Source organism: Musa acuminata, chromosome BXJ1-10, assembly GCF_036884655.1.
Source record: "Musa acuminata AAA Group cultivar baxijiao chromosome BXJ1-10, Cavendish_Baxijiao_AAA, whole genome shotgun sequence".
Classification (NCBI taxonomy): Eukaryota; Viridiplantae; Streptophyta; class Magnoliopsida; order Zingiberales; family Musaceae; genus Musa; species Musa acuminata.
Window position 1 is genome coordinate 28824002 of NC_088336.1, and position 21212 is coordinate 28845213.

Sequence of the window (21212 nt, forward strand, 5' to 3'; positions counted from 1 at the left end):
TCATTATTAAAATCTACAACATGATTGTATTCACGTGGGAGCTGTGTTAAAATAAAGTTCACTAGTTTGAACCGTATGTTTTGTAATAATATGTTCCCTTCTCTGGAGATACATCTGAATGTTATTCTGAATTATGCATGAGAATGATGTCCATTTTATGCTTAAATCATTTTGTTACAGGGGTCTTTACAAATATAATCCAAGGCCTTCTTGATAACTTAGGATGCTATAGCAATGAGTCCATAGGGTGTTTGTAGCTATGCTCAAACATTAGGATTAGTTTTAAGCTTGGTTCCATATCTATGCAATAACATAAGCTTTAATTTTTCATGTATTTTTTTTTAACACTTAACCAGTTGATATTTAATCTATAACAAGGTTCGTAATTTCTTGTACCGATACTCAGGCTTGAACTACTACTTTTCAGTAGTGACCGCTTAAAGACAAGTAAAATCCTTAACTACCCTTCTGTTGAAAATATTTTCCTTATGTAGTCTCATGAGGTCAATATTCTATCAATAAAAATGCATCTAAACTGCACTTTTGGATGGTGGTTTCATAAACTCGAAGTTAAAACCACTATTGCAGATATTTGCAACTATGGTTTTATAAAGTTTTTGTCCCTAGGAGCAATTCTATTGAGATTTCAAAGATGTACAAAAAAACTTGTGGAAGTCATTGTGCAAAATAGAAAATAGCTCTAGGGGGTATGATTCCTCCTGCAAAAAAGTTTCTTTTATCTACCTAGCTTTTATTGCAGTTCAATTAGTTCATTGATTACATTCATGAAAGCAATGCAAAACAGTGAATGAACTCAGTTGCGTTCGAAGGCTCTTGATATCCACAACCATATGGTCTATATTCCAAGGTGGGTCTTTGTCAATAGTTAGCACATCTCTAATGGTCGTTGAGTCTGATTCATCTTGAGTCTGAGTGAAGCCTTTCCCCATAGCAAACTGCAGTCCTGTCTTTACAGCTAGGGCTTCACACTTTAAAGACAGTCTTGTTGTTTACGTAAAACTGGCCTGCCATGCAGCAATTTTGATGTGATTCTTGATGACAAAACCCAAACCTCCACCATACAAAAGAGAAGACCCATCAGTGTTAATTTTAGCCATCCTGGAGGCTGTTTCTACCAATTAAGTCTTAGAGTATTGCACAACAGTTCTCCTCAGACACGGTTGCTCAGGCATAGTAACCAGTATAAGCCAAGGCTTGAGATCAAGCGCACTAAATGAAAGGCTTCTTATTATTGAAGAGGGCATCATTTTGTGTTTTCCATGCGAATCAAAATTGGTTTGTAATGGAAGCTTGGAGAAGCATTGCCATCCCCATATGGTTATCCTCCTTTAACCAGTCACTCATATTCCAAGCAGGTCTATATTTAAAATGCAGATCTAAGTTAAGCTCCCAGTAACCGCAAAGTTCGGTAGGAAAATAATCATTAAGAAAGAGATGATCAATGGATTCTGCATCATCTTGGCACAAAGGGCAAATGGATTGAGCAGTTACGTGCAGTGTAGATAATCTGCCTGTAGTGGGAAGTCTTTTATGTAGTAATTTTCAACAAAAACAAAATTTGAAGGATTACAGTTATTCTTTATGAGCATTTCCAGCGATACCAGTTTGGTTCATGGTCCTTGTTTTCCCTACTATCACAGACAACCTTGTAGTTAAGGTATTCGATGTAATATTTTTGTATATCCGTGTCGTTCGATTTTATTCATGCTTTGGACAACATGTAGAGGGCTTGCAGTAGGTTTGACAGTCTCATTTTGGTTAGCTTTTGTGGTCGTTTCAGTTTTGTACACGCAGGTTGGGTGCGGTCATTGCATAGATGCAAAACTATCCAAAAATAGGCCATTCAGGTAGCCATTTTGGGTTTTTTTGGCTCCGCAGAGTGGTGCGAAGTGTCAGCCATTTCAGTACCTTAGAGCTACCTGGGTGGCACCTACGTTTACATATTAAGTGTTTCTAAGTGTGCTTATCCCGCTCTAATATCATCTGTCACATACTTACTTGGTTCTGTGTATGTCGTGCAACACTCTTGCATGTCCGTTCGCAAAGGGTCAGCCTCCCCGTAAATCCTTAAGATCCTCTAAAGACTTACAAAAGAGAAGACGGGTTAGAAGAAGCATTATACTGACGATACCACAGGTAGATATTTCAGCAAACATTTGATGAGCAATATAAATTACAAACATAGAATTTGCAAACTTTGAACGATCATGCAATAAATGGTCTAAGGCGGTCCATTGCAGCCAAAAGTCTCCACTAGTGCCTGTAAGACACTACCATGGAACAATGCAGTGAACCAACCCTAGACAATACCCCAAAGTCCCATCCAGCAAGGTCGCATTGAGGGCAATCAGGACGTGCAACTGTTTGAGAGAAACAAGCATAAAGACGTAGGGAAATGAGTCGCTCAGAGGAGCGGACATCCAAGATTGACATTAAGAGGAATGACCAACCTTTCGCGTGAGAGACATCACGAGGACAAGCGAGCTGGGAAGAACGTGTAGTGCACAAAGGTTGGGATGGCTAAGTTCGCGCTACAGCTCGATACCGACAACCAAACTTACGATGCTTAATTCTAGCGGGTGCGCTTGGCAAAGGATGAGACTGTGCAAGGAGGAGCGGAATTATGCCACTCCTGCATAATTATGCCACTCCTTGGGTGCCTCATTCTGATAGAGCGGACTTATCTTACATGATGCCAAAGTCGAAGGCAACTTCAAAGCACATGCATCGTATCTTGCCGAGGTAATTGACGGAGGGACTAAGGCGACTCAACTTGCAGAGGCAAAGTTGGAGTCAAAAGGCCTTGGCATGGGGTAAGAGGACACGAAGGCTCTTGAAGAATATGTTGTAGTGCTACCATTCGAGTTACCAAAAGAGAATATGTGCGCAACGAAGATTGTGTTCGGGGTAGAGGCCTAGGATTTAGACATTGGTGCATCAAACCACTAGCGAAGTTGATGGACTTTAAGAGCTGCTAGGTGACAGATTGTCCCGGAGCTGCACTTTGTCTATGTATGACTTGAGAGCGGGTGGACAAAAGTCGATTAGCAAAGGAGCGAACACAATCGGAGGTGGCGAAGGCCACACATGGAGAGATCGCAGTTTGAGTTCATCACACAAAAATCAAAATGCAAAGATTTCATCAGGAGGCGATATGGTGTAGCATATCATGGAAGAATAGTTCGAGGCAATACAACACTCATGAAAGAAGTCTCGTGAGGGACTTGGTCATTCGGAGGTATGATCGGGAGCTGTTAGGAGCTTCACTTTGGTGAGTAACATGATGACAAGAAGGGCTATGACTTCAAGGAGTGAATGTCATTATACCGTAGAGGTTGGTCTTCCGTGTATGTACTAAATTTTGCATTGAATGAAAGTCTTGGTCATCAACATATGGAGGCTATGTACCACCAAGAGGAATTTTGAGTGCAATACCAGTGAGTCCCATGGGGGAGACTTGATCATACAGAAGTATAATTAGAGTAGCTGGAGAGTTGGATTGTTCCAGAGCTCATATCGCTTAAGGGAGCCAGACAAGTCGGAGGACAAGGCCGAGCGAGCAAACGTTGTTGCCAAGTACGCAAAGGAGAATAGAATTGATGCAAACCATGCACTTGAGTTACAGTTTGGGTTTCCATTGACCAAGGTGAATTGCTCAGAGAACATAGGGGTATTGAAGCAGGTGGTCCAAAGGGGTGAAAAAACGACGATGAGTTCAAAGGGACTTGGCTACCCAAAACCAAGTATCAGATCTATCGATCATGAAGAAAAGGGACGCAGATGCGAGGCCACAGATTGTAGCATCGTGGGCTTGGAAGTGCCACAGTACCGCATAGGTGGGACTTCTGTGGAGACATTGATCCCTTGCTCTCATAGAAGGAGAGCGCATGGTTGTAATAAGGGGAGAGGCGGTGGAGAATATAGTGGCAAACTCCAAGTACAAAAACAAGGCAGGAGGGTAGAGACTAGGGAACTTCATAAAATCGTTGTCGATGGGCTTCTCATTAAGATAATTGAAAGTATGGGACTTTGGGTCGATGTGGGAGTGCTCGACTAAGGAACATAGTAGGTAGTGTGAGGTGTTGTACCCTCTCTGCTCTGAGTAGGCGGTATAATCCTAAAGCGGCCAAAATCAATAGAAACTTGCTTCAAGTAGCGCTTACTTTTGCTTTTCTTGGGCAAAGTTTCTTGTATTTCAGAAGTTTGATGGCAATGAGAAGGCGAATTACAATAGCTAACTCAACGCAAGAGTGCAAACACTTCAGGTGCTTCAGAAGTATGTGCAAATAGCAGACGAAGGCTGATGGTCAGCTTGATGTATAAAGTACAATCCTTAAGGACGAGGGCGAAGCCAAGTACCCTTAAGAAAAATCAGATCAGTATTGAAAACCTAGAAACAATATTTTATATGAAGCTATTGTTAGGTGAATTTTGGAGTGTACTTTCTGCATTAAGTTTCGTCATTTTCTCATTTTTGTTATAGGAACTCATGTTAAATTCCCAACAACCAAATTTCGGATTTAACTAATAATTATTTTAAGCAATTTGAGAAACTGCTCCGTTTTCCTTAAAGCCAGTTGATCTTAAGCTCCTCGTGGTTATCCATGGTTAAGCAAGAATGATTAGATCATTTTGAGAGAACTTGTATTCTAGTTGATCCATGCTTGATATGGTTGGTTATGAATTAATTATTCTAGTTGATCCAGGCTTGATATGGTCAGTTATGAATTAATTTTGTCAAAGATGGCTTGTTATTGTCAGCATATGATTTGACTTACTTCTTCACCATTTAGTTTGACTTAGAACCTGAAAGCTATAAAATACTTTCTTTTCAACTACTTGCTTTAAGGTAGAACCATCCAGGAGTAGATCTCTGAAGACTTTAATGGATGATTCAACACAGTTTGCAACTTTGCATTGCTTTTTTGTTTACCTGCACTAATCTTCTGACATCGTGTTTTCTCTTATTGAAGCGTATTAACATTGAAGGAATAAAAAATGATGCATGGTTCCAGATAAATTATGTTGCTGTTCGGCATGGGGTTGAGGAAGAAGTCAATTTAGATGATATTGATGCTGTTTTTAATGACATTGAGGTCTGTATAAATTCCAGAGATTGGTTGTTAAGTGCTGATTATGCTTTCTATGGATCAAGAACTTACTACCTGATGTGTCTGCCATCTATAATTTTTTAAAACCTTCATACTTTCTCTGCAGCAAAACATAACTGAAAGTTAAGCTCCATAACCTAGCACCTGAAAATGGTTTTTTGGCTTTTCACAGGATCAATATGTAACTGAACGAGTACAAGATACTGATAATGGTCCTCTTATAATGAATGCTTTTGAGATGATAACCTTATCTCAAGGGTTGGACCTTTCAGCACTATTTGATAGACGCCAGGTACCTTGATGTTTCAGGATATTGGTTAGAATTAGTCTCATTTTATGACCTGGGCTTTTTTCTTTTAGATGTTACAAAATACAAGTACTATTGAATCATTGACAATTATCAGGTGTAATTCTTTTGGTTGATTAAGAAATATATATCTTCAATCTGTTTAATTGTTCCATCTGTCATGAGAACCACTGAAGATTTGAAGTTTTTCATGGAAGTGGTTTGCATCATTAGCAACAATTTGCATTCCCACCCAGGACAGATTATTTTGAGTAATCATGGTCTTGTCACTTGTGTAGGTGGGAGCTGATCAAACTGTGACTACATTATTCTTAGCTCTTGATTCATTCCCATGATTTCCAAATCTACAGCGTCGTACACACAAAACAACAAATTCTATGCACCATTGCATATTCAGTTTTCTTATGCTATTTTGATATATCAAAGAGAGAAAAGGGAAAAAAAAGTGCAGGGGCTGCACAGAGTTTTGGGTGGGGGAGGGGGGCCCAATTCTCTCTAAACAACACATTGTTTAGCTCTTGATTCATTCCCATGATTTCCAAATCTACAGCGACGTACACACAAAACAACAAATTTTATGCACCATTGCATATTCAGTTTTCTTATGCCATTTTGATATATCAAAGAGAGAAAAGGGAAAAAAAAAGTGCAGGGGCTGCACAGAGTTTTGTGTTTGCTATTCTCTATAAACAACACATTGTTGTTTGTCACTGTTGTTGCAATCACTGTCATTTTAGATTGAAGAAAAAAATATAGGGAGAGAGAAAGAGAGGATAGAGAGTAGCCCTTGCCCTTCTAAGAAAATAGGGATTCTATCATAGACAAGAGACATATAATTGGGTTTGAAATTATTTCCAGATCTTGTGGGTACTTTATAGATGCCACAGTGCTCTATTGTTGTTTTCAGAGCTATAGGTGAGAATGTTTTGGGTCTAAGAGTTATTTACTACAAACCAAGATTCGTCTTATGTGGTGTACCAACCATGTGTTGCCGTGTTGATATGATATGTACTGAGACATACCGATGTACTGTATGTTGGTATGCCAAGGCGTATTGATGGTACGTCAAAAATCATCGAAAATAGCTCCAAAAATACCTGAAAAAAAAAAAAAGTTTAGATTAGGGTTTTATATTATATGATTAATATTGATTTTTTAATATATATGTGATATTTTTTATGAGTTAATCTTTATTATTTATCATTATGTGTTCCTTCATCTTTTTATATTTAAGCTACATATGCTTTTTTAAAGTTATTTTATGAAATATGAAAGTAAATTTTTTTTAGCATATGTAATTTGTTTTTGCTACTTTTGTTCTATTCTTTCTAACATTTTTCTACTTCTATGATTTTGAATTTAAGATAATTTTCTTGCCTGACCACTATCCTATTGATCTAATTGACCTTCATGGTTCTTGTCATATTAGTTCCTAGCTGATCCCAATCTTGATATTGATGTTGAAAATTATGTACATGACCTTTCACTTATTTGAGAGCTAAGAGTTTCTTAACTAAATAAAATTATGTCATAAAACAGTAGAAGAAACAGAAAAAAATTTGTAGCACCATGTTGCTCTTTGGATCATGGAACCATTTCAACTACATTTAGTACCATCTTTTGACATATATTATCATTAACAATGGCGCTGTGCCTTGCTCGTTTTAATTAAACCATTATGCTTCATCTTTTCCTATTCCTTAACATTGTCGTTTGAATTTCTAGCCATTCTCATCACACTAGGGTTAACGTAAATTCTCTTCATCAATGTTCATCCTTATTCAACCCTAGCTGTTACAATAACTTAATTCTAATAATGCAGCAACTTGTTTTAAATAAATTCATACACAATTTTCTGCTGTTTGAACTTTGATGTTGCAATTACATGTCATTGGGTTTCATTTCTTTGTCAGGAATATGTGAATCGCCAAACTCGTTTTGTCTCACGCCAACCAGCTAAGACCATTATAGCAACTATTGAAGCTGTGGCAGAATCTATCGGCTTCAAGGTTCATTCCCAAAACTACAAGGTATAGTTCCATGGCAAGTTTATTGGATCTCTCTCTAGATATTTTGATGCATGTTTTGCTTTTGTTTCTTTGAGTGATGAAGTAGAAATGAAATTTTGTCAGGTAGGTTGTCCCTTTCATTGAAAAGTTACAAGAAGACATTGTCTAATTACATAGGAGAATCTAATTGTATAGGAATTCCTCATAATACCCATCTTTTTAACCAGCTTGGTGCATCACAAACAACTTGTGTTTGATATTGTCTAGTGAAATGCCTATGCTGGTGGAACATACAAATTAGCAATATATAGTACATTTCACAATTAAAAATATGCTTATTACTTATTAGTACTAAATTTCTGAATAAAATCAAATTATGACAGTTTTCCTATAATATGTAAATCCTGAGACATCTAATTGCCTTGTCTTAAAAAAAATGGCCTTGTCTTTGTCTTCAAGAAGACATCTAGGTGGTTGATGCATTATATACATAGTCAATAGTTTAGAACCTTGATTCCAGTTGTTAGCACTTGGTGTGCATGGATAATTTATATAATAAGGCTTTTTAAAATAAATTTACCACTCTTTAGGACTGATTCAATGAAGGCTATAATGTTCATTCCACTCAGGATCTCATCTTTCGCAGATTAAATTATGTGATATACATGACCCTCTGTGGCCTCATTTATTTCAACTTTCTGTTGGACAACATACAAAGCTTCACAATGACAATAGTCGTTTTTAATTATTTGTAACATTTGGGAATAAAATCAAGCTCTCTGCCATCTTTTCTGATTGCATACTGCGATTCTCCACACTTAGTCTAGCCAAACATTGTCCTGAATCGGATGGACTTGAAGGTGAAATTGGTTATAGATCATGTCAGTCTGGGCTACAAAATCTCCCTATTTGTATGCTTTCTTATTATGGTATATAGTAAATGAAACTAGTAATCTTTTGTATTTTGGCCAATGGCCATCATCTCTTCAGCTGTGGTATGTGAGAAATGTCCATCATCAGGTCATTAAAGTGTTGCACATAGTGTCTTCTTCCTCTCTGCCTTGCCTGCAATCTTTATGTCCAAAGAGATGCAAGCATGAACCATCAGTTACACCAGATTGCATTCCATGGACTTATCTAAACAATGTCATATAAGTTCATCCATGTGCAGATTTTGTCAACTTCATCATCAAGATACTTATCTTAAATTTTGAGACCATGCTTCTAGATGGAGACAATGATCCTATGATAGGTATCCTCGGTTGCATGAGGGAGATGCAATCAAAATTAAGCCATTTATCCATGTTCAGATTTCATCAACTTCGTCATCAAGTTATGCATAATTTTAAGACCATGCTTCTCGATGGTGGAGACTGATATGTGATAGGTAACCTGGATTGCCTGAGGGGGATATGTGATTAAATTGCCACAATCAGTGTCTTTCTCATTGATATAGCAATCACCAATCCTCTTTAGAATGTCACTTTGAGGAGGGAATGTTGTTGAGTCAAGGACTAACTTTTGAAGTTCGCCTCCTACCAAATGAGCTGAAAAAGACACCTAATGTCTCCACTTTTGGTTGGGATGCTGTTGGCATGTTGGATGCCTCAGCACAACTACCAAATACAACGACATTCCTGCTGATCTCACCATCACCACTTTCATTGTCATGTTGAAACTGCGATAAGCCAACAACTTATCTATGCTTTATCCCTTTGCTCACATATTTGATAATGCTTCAGGGATGTGCAAATTTCGGTAACATTCTCGATGTCATCAGCAAAGTATTATCCCATTGACCCTTTTGCTTATCGAATTGGAAAGCCTACCTACCACGTTCTATCTTATTTTTGCTTTGTTTAGTGTCTCCATCACCTTCCAATTCTGTCTTAAAAGGCAATATAATTTCTCAAAGGACATTGTTTACGCTGACCACATTAGGAACCCTTGACCGAATGTATCTTCACCTTTATGATTCTTCTTTTGTGATAAAGGTATTCATAGTGGATGTTCTTTAATTGATGATTATTTCCAAGTGTTGAGTGTGCTACCATCATGATATCGTCTGAACCCTCTAATCCTTTCATCTGAATCCTTCCACTTAAAGATTCATATTCTATTCATATTCTTTCTCCTCGAGGTTAGATAGTTCCTTTAAGGGGGTCGCGAGTTCGGTCATCCGAACTTCCTCCTCGGAAGAAGTCGGCTTGCCACGTCAGGGAACACGTTGCTTATTTGGGGGTGGCTTGTTTGAGTGTTGGAACATCATAGATCATGACACACTACTTTGACTCCAATTCTAGAGTTAGTTTGGAAGACCTTGACTACCTTAGGTCTCAATTCTTCTTCCCACCCAAGTTGAGCTTATAGTTGCTCGGTCCAGTGATCGACCTTATTTGATGATCACTATGTCTTTGCACCTACAAAGAAGCACTAGAAGTCGGACTTCAGCTGGCCTGCCACCCTTTCTTTGTTTTGATCTTGCATGAAAGATCTCTTATGCCAAACTTGTGGTGTTATCTTGTGACATTTGTTGGGAAGAGTCATAGTGTTGGCATTGTCCTATTGACCGGTTGACCCTATTGCACTCATCTTACAATGCCCACTTAAGCTTGTTGTCCTTGTTCCTTTCTTCCTGAAGTAAGATCCATGCGGTGCCAAGCTCAACAAGGGATGGAAGGAAATATTTTCTAATGTCTCTTTAAGGAGTGGATGACTAAAAAGCCATTCCGCTACCATTCAAAATTTTGCTAATATACCCAAAAGAACAATTCTCTCGAATCGCCCATTCTCCATCGAACTCCATCGCCATCGCCCAAATGAGTGAATGGTGACTCATTGATGTCGAGATGAGTCAAGTGTCTTGGGGTCAGTATTTGGCTCCTCATTTTTTTATTTTTCTCTTTTGATGAATGTCTAATTTGGTCTTTCCCTTTTGTGGACATGAATTTCTTCGAAGCTTTCCTCAGGTCGTTTTAGAAGTGGAGCAAGGCTCTTAAAAGGAAGACCCCCACAACCACCCAATTGAGATCCTCTTTAGGACCGAGGGTCGAGGCTCCTAAATCCTCTTAGGGGTCCATAAGATGTCATGGCTCATGAGCCCCCATCGCAAAAGAGAAAAGTTCGTCACCATGCTAGGTATGAGCTTTGAGAGAGTTGTGCCAACTGAAGTAGGAATGGTATAATGGTCTGCACCATTCTTGCCGGTGCTTGATCTCATTGTGTTAAGCATACAAAAAATTACTCAAAGATTGTGATGGAAGGTGAGTTCATTATAGGTTTTTGTGAGCCTAGTATCATTGAAGAGGTGTTGAAACATCGAGGCGGCATCCGTGGCCCTAGGAATTGGGAAAAAGGTATATCCTAACCGCAAGTCGGATGTTAGATTTTAAGTTGGCAGTGTGTGATCTTCTATTGCATGGTGGTGCATTATCTTGCGACACAACCCTCCTAATGCCAATTTGTTAACGTAGATTCTATTTGTCCATCATGTCGGGTCATGGATTTGAGTTAGACTCTATCGTAAATCCAATGTTCGGAGATGAACGGGTTCAACGAGGTCTTGAAAATCTTTAGTCAGGTGCATGCCCAACAAAAGCCCATTTAAGTTTGTAGGGTTGTAGAATTAGATAGTAGGATTTGGAGGGCTCAAAAATACTCTAGGTGAGTTAGCGTACTTGGGACCTTTCACGGGAACCTAACATAGATCCATGTAGATCTAGTCTTCTAGATTTGTGACACACTGTTTTACTCCCATATGGGCCACGGGAGGATGGATGTCATTGTATTTAGGGATCAATGGGTAAATTACCTTTGAAGTTTGAATCAAGCTTAAGCATTTTGAAGCCACATGATTTCAAGCCTATCAAATTGATGAGTTCTTTCATTCGGTTGGGTCACGACAATTGTTATTGACAGTTTGACACAAATGAAGTACGAGGTACGATGAGGGATCCAAGTAGGAAAAGTCTTTTGTGGATGAGGCTGGAAATATATGATAATGTGGACTCACCACTGAGCTGAGTTATGCTTCACATGTTGCTTGCCAAGCATAGTTCTACATTGCGTACATTAGGCTTTGATGATGACATCAAGCTTTTGTGAGAGTGGTCATGGTAACTCGACTTGGGACAATGTTTGGTGTAAGATGATAAAGGTGATTGTATATGGGGCTAGATGAATTTTCTGCTATTTAACTTGGGTTTAAACATTTTTGGCCTTTTGTTTTTAAGTGATAAAGTTAATGAATCTGATCTCCCAACTGAAGAGGTCATGACAAGATTAGTTCTACTCATTTCCTGCCTAGATCCATACAGATCTATGCTTATCCACATATATCTAGGCTTGATCTATGGGGATCTACGTTTGATCTAGCTTGAAAGCATGATTAATTTCTATATTAATATTTAATGCAGACTGGAAGTCATAATGCTAAATAAATGTTTTGAGGAAAATCATACCTCAATTGTGGACTGATCAAAGTGAAAGATAATAGTATAATTGAAGCACTAAAAGGTCACCAAGAATTCTCCTTGCCTGCTTCCACATCTTCAAATTGGAGTGAAAGAAGTAAAAAGGAGGAAGATATGAGAGAACCTTGGATGAAAATCGTGGCCAAGCTTTTTTTTTCCAGTTAGCTTTGAGTGGCAGGGGTCTTATCCCGTATTAGTTAGTAAGCCCAGTGTTTGATGAATATTGTGCAGCATGCTAGGACCAAAGACTTGCTGCCCGATAAGGTTTTGTCAGTTTATGGGACCAGGCGTGGACCTGTAAAACTTGGTTGAATGCAATGTATTCATGGGCAATCATGTAGGCCCTACTTTATCATTGCTGTGTTGTGTAAAGAGTTGTCATTTTATGCAATCATTATGATCATGTTCTGTTAGATTTATCAACATATAAGCATTTTCTTTCTGTGCTGGAGATGAGTATATGTGATAGGACATTTTCTCAAGGGTTAAGTTTAAAATTCTTATTCTGCCTAAAACAACTATGGCATATGATTTTTGCACTAACAAGCAAGCTTTGACAGACCTCTCAAAACAGAACCAGTCATGGCAGCGGTTGGTATGCAGACTACTCGAAACTTGTCCTGTATCAGCCAATATGGGTCGATACAATCGGAATTTAATCAATACAGACCTAGATTGAGTCCCCAACAATCAAATTGACCACGAAGCAACTTCTTTGAAAGAAGGCCCGTGTGAAAAAGTTGTTTCTCAACCGAATTAATGAAGGCCATTGTGAAAAAGGTGTTTCTCAATCAATCCAAAAAGATAAATTTAATTTTTCCTCCTTAAAACCTAGAATTTCTAATCATTTATGTCTTAGATACACTTTGTTTTTTATCTAAATTTAATTTATATACCAATAAAATAGGATAAAAATCCTAATTTTTATATTTTTTTGGCCTTTTTTCTTCGAAAACCAATATGTATCGGTTTAATCTCGTGCGGTCTACACCTTAAGGGCTGCAAGGGCCAGTCTATACCTTAACCTCGTGCAGTCTACAAAGGAGCTGTACAATGAAGAAAAGGTTAGAAAGGTGAATGTGTGGGTAATATGCCACCGTCGCACGCAAAAATGGCAAGATAATCGGGATCACAAGCAACACAAAGTGACCAGCTTTTATTAGGCACAAAAGGGTCTCGAAAACGGACTAAAGAGAGGGCATACAAAGGGGGTTTCAAAGATAGATGCAGGCCCAATGTTTATCTAACACTTTTGTTGAACAAAATGCAGACACACTAAAGATGATGCATCGCCCCTCAAACATATACCCAAAGCTCCATCAGCCCTGATGCCACCCGGGGGGTTCCGATGTGCTAAGATGGTGTGTTTTGCACCGCAAGGCTGTCAACCAAAATTCAGCTTGTGGCACTATTTTGGGTCATTTTTCCCTTTGCGTGATGCTGCACAGCTAGAAACATTTCTGAGTTTTACATGATGAAAACATAATAAAAACACTGATACTAAACAAAAATGGGGTTGACGGTAGCCAATTCTGCCCCTTAAGATCTGCCTAACGGAAAACACTCGAAAATATCGTAAAACAACAGAAACAAGAATCGGAAAACGTCTTGGACAAACGTCAAACACCTTGTCTGCATTGCTCCATGACAACACAGTGTGTCAACAACGATCTACTGGTACGTACCAGTCCGCCCAGGAGTGTTACGACCAGTCGGCACGGTATGGTGGTCCTTGCTAAGATGGTTCTTTACAAATCTGGTGTAGCTCTTATCTATTACTCTGCCCATGCTTGATCTGTTACTCTGTCCATGCTTGTTATAAGTCTAATCTGTTACTCTGTCCATTCTTGTTATAAGCTTCAAGATGACACTTCTATTGTCATGTTTAGCCAATTTTAGGTTAAACTTCTGCATAGGTGACTGTGTGTTTCGATCTTATGTGATGTTGTAGTTAAACTGTTGCTTGTTCATAGATGAGGCTTGAAGGAGTGTCTACAATTAAGATGCATCAGCTTGCTGTTGTATTGGAGGTAGTCTTCTTCTTATCTCATATTGTCTTTTATTTATGCAGATGGTTAAGAAAATCTTCACATTCCAAAAGAATATTATTTTACTCACAGTAGTGATTGTTGTCAGGTCTTCGAAGTAGCACCTTCCCTTTTCATGGTTGATGTTCGCAAGGTTTCTGGTGATACCCTAGAATATCACAAGGTTCTACCTTTCTCAGCTGATAAATCTTTTATTGTCACTGTTCTAGGAAACAAACTTCGCTACGTGTCTCATTGCTATTAAGAGAAGATGGTGGTTTCTACTTGTATTGCATATCCCCTTTTTTAAACCTCTGTTTCATGCTACCAGACTTGGTGTGGCCATGTGTCAGGTCAGGTCTGGTTACATCTGGATTAACAGAAAATGTGAACCCAAACTCAACCTGTTAGTGATTGGGTGGAAAAGCCGCAATGGATCATTTTACCATGCAGTATATCATACTCTGGAGTCTGGACCATCCAATAATTTGAAAAGAAGATGGAAGAATTGAAGGAAGATATTAATGCTTTAATTAGCCAGATGTTGAACTTGAGAAAACATTTGCTTAGGTTGATAGGACTGCTTGATTTGTATGGCTACTGCTTGTATAGCTACTGCTTTTCCCACAATGGTTAGATTGTTCCTTGTAACTGTCTAGGATTGCCTCCATGTCATGTAGGGTCTGCGTGGCATATCACAGACCAAGCTGACCTGTGTATACTGGACTACTTTATGATGCACATATGGAAACCTCTTTCTATATGTGTTGATTTTGTCGGGGTTATTATCAGGTTGGATTGATTAGATGGCCTGTACAGATATTGTATCACTAAGTTTACATTGTTTTATCATCGTTGTTCTAAAGGTGGTCCTGCATGTGTGTTGTGTGCTCAAAATGTTGTGTAGTGCATGTGGTATGCAGCCTCATGTGTGGGCACATATATGGTTCATGTTTAGTGATTTTTTATTTTATTATAGATTGTCAGTTGGTAGTATTGTGTTAATTTTACTAGTAGTAAATTGAGCAAGAAATTAAAAAAAATAAGAAAGAAATAAGCTTGAGTGATTTCAAGCTTGTGTGGCCTCATTTCATGCTGATGCAGACAACATATTTCACATGTGGAAGCATAAACCTTACACATTATGTGATCTTGTTAAATAACTGTTACATGTATGCTGCTTCATGCATGGGTTTTTAAACTTTGATCATCGTGATGACCAATCCAAGTCCAGTAAGTCATTGTGGGACTAGTTGAATAATCTAAATATTTGACCACTAAAAACAATATAAATATATATTTAAATTCCTTCTTAGAGCACTTAACCTTCTTCCTAACTATTCGTCAGCTGGGATTTTTGGTAATATGTTACTAAATTGTTCTAGACAATTTTCAATTGCTTTCAAGGATCTACTTTAATGGTTATAAACTGCTTCTATTTCTATGAATGCATGTTTGTACTGATCGGTAGGAATCTAACTTGACGAGCGAAATTAGCCTCACGGACTTGACTGATAATTAATTGTTCATACAGTTCTACAAGAACTTGTGCAATAAGCTGGAGAATATTATCTGGAGACCAGACAAAGTATCTTGAACCAAGACTTGCTGAGATCAGCTGGAAGATTCAGATGAACCAGTGTAAAGTAATCCTGCGGATGAGTTATTTGTCTGTATTCAGTGGCAAGTCTATTCAGTACATGTTTCAGAATTGTATTTACTATCAAATCAATGGAGGACTTATATGTAGAGTATCAGTGTGATGTTTTAGATACTACTTTAAAATACGGTCAATAATGGAGATGAATTACGTCAAAGTAGTTTTGCTTTGAGTAATGTGGGCATCTGAAAAATGTCTGTCAAGGCTCACTGTTTGGTTGTGGGACTGTAATTTAATTCACATGCCAGCGAACACAGAAGGTCAACTTGCCATGTTCTAAGAATGGAAAGCTTTGATGGTAGCTAATCTAGGAAAGCTATTGGTAGATTGCCAGGCATCGTGCTGAAATTGATGGAGCACAATTTTGGTTGTCAACTCAGAGAGGTGGCAGAATTTAGCTAACATTATTTTATTTGATTTTTTTTATAATCTTGTTGGAATTGGGAAGAAGTTCTTTTTGGAATAACGTGGGATTTGGAAGGTTGATCAAACAGCTCGACTAGGGATGACATGTTCCACTGATCGAGCTTGTGTTACGATTTGTTTGGAGGCGGACTAATAATTTGTTTGTTTGGTTATCTAATTTTTGTTTGGATGGTTCTTACAAAGATTGTTTGTATCCAATGAAAAAGGTACGAGGGTTCAAGAGTTCAATAGAGTTTTATTTCTGTCGTGGCAGGAGTGGGCTTGGGAAACATTCTGGTTGTTTCGATCTCCTCTAATAGCTGATTTGATAAGCTTCCAACTAAAGTACAATTAGTAAAAAAATTATGATCGGAGGCATAATTAAAATAAAATCTCTCTCCGCTTTCTATCAGATCGTATTCTTTTAATCTTTTTATTGGTTTTATTTTTAATTTCTTCTTAATAAATAGACAGAAGTAAATTTTAAAAATCATCAATAAATATAACAAAATAATGTTTTCCTCGCATGAGTCACCCTTGGCGATTGTTAACAAGTAGAAGGTTTTCAGAATCCACTGTGATTATTTATCTTGAAATTATTATAGTAGAGACACATGTCTGAGTAAAGCTTGAACAAAACATAATTAGGCAACTATCGTCAGGATTGATAACTTCCACGCTATGATGCAGATAACTTAACGAAAATTCTATCTCTAAGATACGATACAATACAATGCCTATTATCCGAAATAATTAAGACTGTACTTCTTTGATTTCTTAATGAATCATAACTCTGTGTGTGTGTGTGTGTGTGTGTGACACGTTCAAATTAAAACATAAGTGTGTTAATTCACATAAATTCTCTCGTTCACGAGGGCCGAGTCCAGAACAAACTATGAAGGAGACATGGGATGGGAGATCGCAAGAGACGTCGAAGCATGAGCTCAAACCTTATGCCATTTTCAAGACAAGGAGTTGCGCCACTTGTTGGCCTGCGGCACCGACCGCTCGGGCATCGGCCGCCCTGCTCCCCATCGGGAGTCTTCCGCCGCGTCATCGTCGGTAGTCCTGAACAACAAAAAAGAACTCCACCGGAAGAACCCCCTCTTCTTCTTCTCGGAAGAAGCGAGCTTATCTATTTGAGCTTGCAAGCCCTGGCAGTGCACTCGGAGCCTAGCAACGTCATCCCTCAGGCCACGAATCTCCTGCTGGTGGGCCAAGACCTCCCTCTTCGACGGGCACCGAGCTGCCGCCGCCTCCGGGTTGGGGCTCCTGGGTCCACCGAAAGACCCGCTCCAGTGCTCCGTCAACCGATGCAGCTTGGTGTGCTCGGAGAAGAGGACTTGAATCGCCGATCGGACGGGGAGGCGCTCGTTCTGTGCTGCATGGAGGGAGGCCTCCGCCGATAGTTTGCGAGCGTCGATGAGACTGCACAGCGTCTTCCTCTCTTGCTTGCTGGTGCTTGGATGGGCCTGGATATATACAGCGACCATTGGTCAGGTGTTGCCGGTGTTTCACTCGCAGTCGCAGACCACCCGAAAATGTTTCCTCACATATTTTTTAGCCCAAAAAATATGACGCTAAGATTGAAACTTTTCTACACACTTGACTTGATTTGGGATTAAAATGTCGTGAAGAAAAATGATGCAGCAATAAGAAAAGAAAAGGGAAAGTCAATGCATATATATATCTCGAATGTGATAAGCGAGCTATAAACATCAACGGAATCAGAGTAACGATGAAGCATGTCAGTGAAAAGAAGTAAAGGCATAATTATGATCTTTGGTCACAGCAACTAATCAAGCACAAGATGTTTTCATGATCTTTCCGTTCTGTATCATTTATACTCCCGTCCATTCCTCCTAAGAAACCTAGAAGCTACTGAAAGGAAATATGACTAATGGAACCCAGTGGAAAGCCATGGGAACTCCAAAGCAAGCTCTTTGTTCCCCCGTGACCTTCTACCCCGATATGCTCACGAGTAGTATCACAGTAAAGATCCGGTGGCGATCTTAAAGGAAGGTGGGTTCATGCATCTTATCGCAACGGGCAGGAAGGTGGAGACACGGATTCCCGAGGCCGTCGCACAGTTAAAAGGTATGGAAACAGAAGGACCACAGGGGTATCGCTTCGAGGCGTACAAACGACAGCAAGCAGAGGCGATGCCCGACCGAGCTTGTCATCTTCATGGTACGTAATCTCCATGTAAAGTAAATAGATGACGATGGCCCATTCCTGAAGTGCCTTTTGTGCTATTTAGGCATATATCAGGAGTCAGTTGAGAGCTTAAACAGGACAACGTACAGAGAGGGGCACAAAGCGGGGACCGAGTACATTGGCAAACACGACAACCCCTTGTGGAGGCCGGTGGCCTTCACGAAACCAGCTTGAAGTCAAGTGATCAGCTTGAAGATGAAATCCCTGCTGGCTTCGCTTGTCCCAGTTCAGCACAGGCTGGTGGCTGGGAATGTAAAGAAAAGGATGGTTGAGACTAGGAAGGCCTCGGATGCCCCTCGCTGCTGCAAACCCAACGTTGTTTGCATGCCTGCCTCTCCGTCGTCATTTTCCGGCGAAGTTAATTGTTACCACTACATTCATTCTTCTGGACCTCTCTCTGTCCACATACATCTCTGCCCTAGTAGCTCAACCTCCTCTCCCCTCGCTAGATATCGATAGCATGGAAAATTATAAAGTTGTCATCGAGCATCCAGACGATAGCATGTAAGAAGGCACAAGACAAGAACCACCAAATTAATCACACAACACACCGGCTAAAAAGAGTAAGCCTAATACCTCTCTCTCTCTCTCTCTCTCTCTCTCTTTCTCTCTTTCTCTCTCTCTCTAAAACCTGGCAGGTCCAACACGTCCCCTCATATCTGAAACAGACAGCCGATTTGCACAGGCAAGCAGCGCCAATTGAAAACTGTGCAATGCTGAAAGACATCACATGCACTGGTGGGCTGCTGTGGCCAAAAGCTAAAGAGAAGAAAGCTCACTGCATGCGTGAGCGCTGAGGCAAGCTATCGACGACAGGGATGACACCATATGCATGCCACGGAACGATTAGTTTCGGACTAGTAAACCAGTCTAAAACAGCACATAGTGACTCCACCCTATCTTTTCCGGGTCGAACTCTTGATTCTTGACTCCACATGAACCCCCAGAATGATAAGATGCTAAGAGTTATAAGAGCCACCTCTCTCTCTCTCTCTCTCTCGATCTCTCATACGTACATTCACACGGAGAGATGTACGAAGCGGCTGTTGCTGACAATTAATTGGTGTTGGGTTTTCACTATATATGTGTATACATATTCTAATTTGACTGACATCAACAGGTACAAGAAGCTCCACTAATCTAGGAGGAGCACACATATTTAGAAGAAGGGCGTTTTTTACCATTAGGTTGGTGAGATCAAGAAAAAAATGGAAGAAAAGAATCGCCTAATTTGGTTGGAGGAGTTACTTAGGTCTAAATCCAGCTTATCATCATGAATAAAAAGTGAAGTTGCAGGAGAGCCACTTACTTTAATAAATGTGTCGACGGCGCGATAGAGGCCATCGTCCATGGCTCGCGCGTGTGCTGGCAACGAGTTTGCGAGCTCCTCAAACTCGGCCACGGTGAGCCCGGCGTCGAGCGCCGCCTCCGCCAGGTATGAGTCCACCAGCTTCGCCACCCTCGCGAGAGCTGCGCCGCTCCTCACCGCCGCACCGCCGTCATCATTATTCCCAGCGAACCTTCGAACCAGCCTCAGCACCAGGCCAACGTCCAGAAGCGTACCACAAGTGTGGCTGAAAGCAGGTATCATCAGCTCCTCGAGCGATGCCTCATCCAGCTGCGCGGCTGCACGGGCCTCGAGCTCCCGCACACACGACGCTGCCGCGCCAACCATGCTCGCCGTGCGTAGCAGCGTAAGCAAGACGTCGCAGGAGACAGAGCGCTTCTCGGTTGGGAGGATGGATGCCAGGGTCTCGATGAAGAATCGTTTCTTGAGCCAGGCGGCCGTGGGACTCTCGGGCGAAGGATCGCCGGCAGCGCGGCCGGAAAGCTCCGGAAGCCAGCGGGAGGAATAGTGGGAGAGAATAGAGCTGAGAAGTTCCGGGCGGTCGCCCTTGGCTTCGATGCCGGTGAGGGTCTTGGAGAAGTGGTCCAGCTCTTGGATGCAGGGGTCGTCGAGCCATCTTGGGTGGCCCGCGGTGGGATGGTGGTGGTGGTGATCCTCGTGAACAGGCAGCGGCAGCGGCGGTGTTGGCCCGCTGCTGCGGTTCGGAGAGGGACACGGCGGAGAGGCGGAAATCATCGTTACCGGTTGGATTTGGAGGAGGATGATGGTGGTGGGTGTTGGTACACTACTTGTTTGATTTGAGGTGGAGGCCGACGATGGGATGTTTTCAGGGGACACTTTTGGAATCAGGATTCACGAGAGGTACGATATATAGCGTAGAAAGTGGAAATGAGTGCGACCTTCGATGCGTCTCTTGCCCCAAGTGATATCCTCGCTCAGTAATGGGTAAAAAAAGGATTTTTTATCAAAGAAGACCATATGATTCAGCACTGGTCGTTTCATGTTACAAAACTTTCGATTCAGGATATTGTTTTATTCATCGATGCACGTACTACAATTGTTTTCCATATCGAAACATTCAATATTTTTCTGACAAGTGCAGGTTGGAGTTTCTCCCGTCCGCGCTGCTACCGAATCTAACGGATGGCTTGCTCTGTTCAAAATATAAGGAGCATTCGCCCACTCGGCAACACCAATTCCATGATCGATATGATAATGCACAGCGTCCGAGAACAAATTAGATTATGAACCGCGAGAACGCATGGGTTACAGATTCTTCAAGACTGTTGAGAATCGAAGATAAAGACGGAATAAAGAAGGATATATCCATGAACAGACGGAGATCAGAAAGGTTTGTATGCAGGCGAGACAGATGATAGAAGAAGACAAATAAGGACCACCAATATGCATAGTGTTCCCTTTTGTATTACCTATAGTCTATAAGGTCAATTAGTAATAGCCACCCTTCTCGTCTACCAAAAGCAAAGTCGAAACTTTTCGTTGATGCGTCTTCTGTTATACTTGTTTTCTTCCAGAAGGCAAAGAGCAGTGATTAATCTACCAAATAGCTCCAAGCAGGAACATCTTGTACCAATTTCCAGCTTAGTCTTCTACCCATCTGATCGGCGAAGAATT

General features: G+C 40.4%; 2 protein-coding genes across 5 annotated transcripts in view; one reads left to right on the top strand and one right to left on the bottom strand.

Moving 5' to 3' along the window:
* The window catches only part of LOC135595995 (CBL-interacting protein kinase 24-like), a 28198-nt gene extending 12434 nt beyond the window's left edge, over nucleotides 1-15764 (top strand). For 2 of the 4 annotated variants that reach the window (XM_065087605.1, XM_065087604.1), the window contains 6 exons: nucleotides 4995-5117; nucleotides 5305-5424; nucleotides 7353-7469; nucleotides 13894-13950; nucleotides 14057-14131; nucleotides 15482-15764. In XM_065087605.1, coding sequence (XP_064943677.1) covers nucleotides 4995-5117; nucleotides 5305-5424; nucleotides 7353-7469; nucleotides 13894-13950; nucleotides 14057-14131; nucleotides 15482-15544 — 555 coding nt within the window. In that variant the 3' untranslated portion in view covers nucleotides 15545-15764. Of the gene's footprint in view, nucleotides 1-4994; nucleotides 5118-5304; nucleotides 5425-7352; nucleotides 7470-13871; nucleotides 13951-14056; nucleotides 14132-15481 lie in introns of all 4 variants that reach the window. The other 2 variants (XR_010480733.1, XM_065087606.1) reach the window with 2 other exon arrangements.
* A 1025-nt stretch (nucleotides 15765-16789) lies between these two features.
* Nucleotides 16790-20429, bottom strand: LOC135595996 (root phototropism protein 3-like). The gene is made up of 2 exons (XM_065087607.1): nucleotides 19539-20429; nucleotides 16790-17484 (listed from the first exon to the last, which is right to left on the bottom strand). The coding sequence occupies exons 1-2, from the start codon at nucleotides 20310-20312 to the stop codon at nucleotides 16975-16977; spliced, it is 1284 nt and encodes a 427-aa protein (XP_064943679.1). The 5' UTR covers nucleotides 20313-20429; the 3' UTR covers nucleotides 16790-16974.
* Between the last annotated feature and the right edge of the window lie 783 nt (nucleotides 20430-21212).

Bases quoted from the DNA above. Each gene is read 5' to 3' on its own strand.
- LOC135595996 (XM_065087607.1), bottom strand. From the start codon at position 20,312: ATGATTTCCGCCTCTCCGCCGTGTCCCTCTCCGAACCGCAGCAGCGGG. The intron at 17,485-19,538 runs GTAAGTGGCTCT...GTATATATCCAG, and splicing joins CCGTCGACACATTTATTAAA to GCCCATCCAAGCACCAGCAA.